General features: G+C 46.5%; 1 protein-coding gene across 1 annotated transcript in view; it reads left to right on the forward strand.

The window, feature by feature from the left end:
* Positions 1–262: 262 nt before the first annotated feature.
* Positions 263–1,556, forward strand: part of LOC310782428 (exostosin-1) — a gene marked incomplete at both ends in the record, with an annotated part of 539,881 nt that continues 538,587 nt past the window's right edge. Inside the window, one exon of the mRNA XM_083643088.1 lies at positions 263–535. Coding sequence (XP_083499214.1) covers positions 263–535 — 273 coding nt within the window. The remainder of the gene's footprint in view (positions 536–1,556) is intronic.

A 1,556-nucleotide genomic window follows, 5' to 3' on the forward strand; every position in this document is an offset into this window, starting at 1 on the left:
CAAATTACTTTGTCTCGACTTTACATTCTTAATCTGTAATCATGTAAAGTACATATAAATGAATCTAGCTCATGACCTCTCACTGTATTTATCTAGTGACTCCGAATCCCAAGATGCCGAGCTGCAGATAGAGAGGCTGCCCTGTGGGTCCGTCCACTTCCCTGCCCCCCCTCCTGCCTCCTCATCGTTTCCTGGTTCCTCTCCTCCCTCCTCCCTCCCTCCCCTTCCTCCTCGTCCGTTGAGCCTCCCCCCTGCAGCACACATGCAGGCCAAGAAGCGGTACCTGCTCGTGTCTGTGGGGGCCGCTCTTCTCTTCCTCGTCTACCTGTGGGGTCTGCACCTCGGGGACATCCAGCAGCAGTCAGCGTACCACCAGTACCACCAGCAGGATTACCAGTACTACTACCAGCAGAGCCAGGAGGTGTACCAGCCCAGAGCCCAGCCCCAGCCCCAGAGGAGCCCGTCTAGACCGCCCAGGCGCTGGCCGGAGCCCACCCACCCTCTGGAGCCGTACCTGGAGGGAGGAGAGCAGGAGGTATGACCCAGGGCCTCAAATTCCCACACTTTGTCCCATGGCCCTTGGTGCATCGATCTGCATGGATTCAATGATCAACGATCCAACTGCATCGATCCACTGTGAAAACATCGATATTCATCGCTATGACTCGTCATAAAAGAAATAAACATGCTTTTATTTTGGAATCCACACGACGTCTGTGCGTCACCGACCAGTGGCGCCGGAACGAGTTTGCAATAAGGGGGACACCATTTTTTTTTTTTTTATTTTTTTTTTCTATCTTTTTTTTCTTTCTTTTTTCGGCGCCCTGTGGGCGCCGACGAAAAATTGACGTTTCTATGGACGTTTGGATGATTTTTAGCCATATTTAGATGAATATCTCATTTTAAATTAACATTAGGATTATACTGTAGTGATGTAATTATTCAGTATTTTTCCTTTTCTCACTCACTTGGTGACCTGCTCTCCCTTTAGGTCATTTTATAATTACACTACAACAGACAGCAACACAGGCAGAAACACTGAACTTATTATTATTATTATTATTATCACTTCGAAACACAGTGCAAAACTTGTCATCTCAACACAAAAATAAAATAACAATAACCGTATACGATTATAGCAGCAGCCAATGACAGTGAGTGCAGTACAGAGTCCAGGTCTGTCTGTCTCTCAGGTGTAATAATCCCACAATGATCACGGCTTTAACAAGTGTCACAGGCTGTGTAAACAGTGTAAAGTGGGCTCTCTGTAACTTGATCCCTGAGTCTGTCTGTCTCAGGTGTAATAATTCCACAACGATCACGGCTTTAACAAGCATCACAGGCTGTGTAAACAGTGTAAAGTGGGCTCTAAGCGTCAGGGGCAGTTGCCCCCTCAGATTAAAAAAAAAAAAAAAAAAAAAAAAAAAAAAAATTTTAGGGGGACCAAATTTTAAGGGGGACAAAATGTCCCCATGTCCCCCTTGTTCCAGCGCCAGTGTCACCGACCATTCCTTCCCAAGCGCACACACCCTCTTTCATTTCCACATACAAGCAAT

The sequence above is a fragment of the Poromitra crassiceps genome (genome assembly GCF_964638095.1).
Source record: "Poromitra crassiceps genome assembly, chromosome: 9".
NCBI lineage: Eukaryota > Metazoa > Chordata > Actinopteri > Beryciformes > Melamphaidae > Poromitra > Poromitra crassiceps.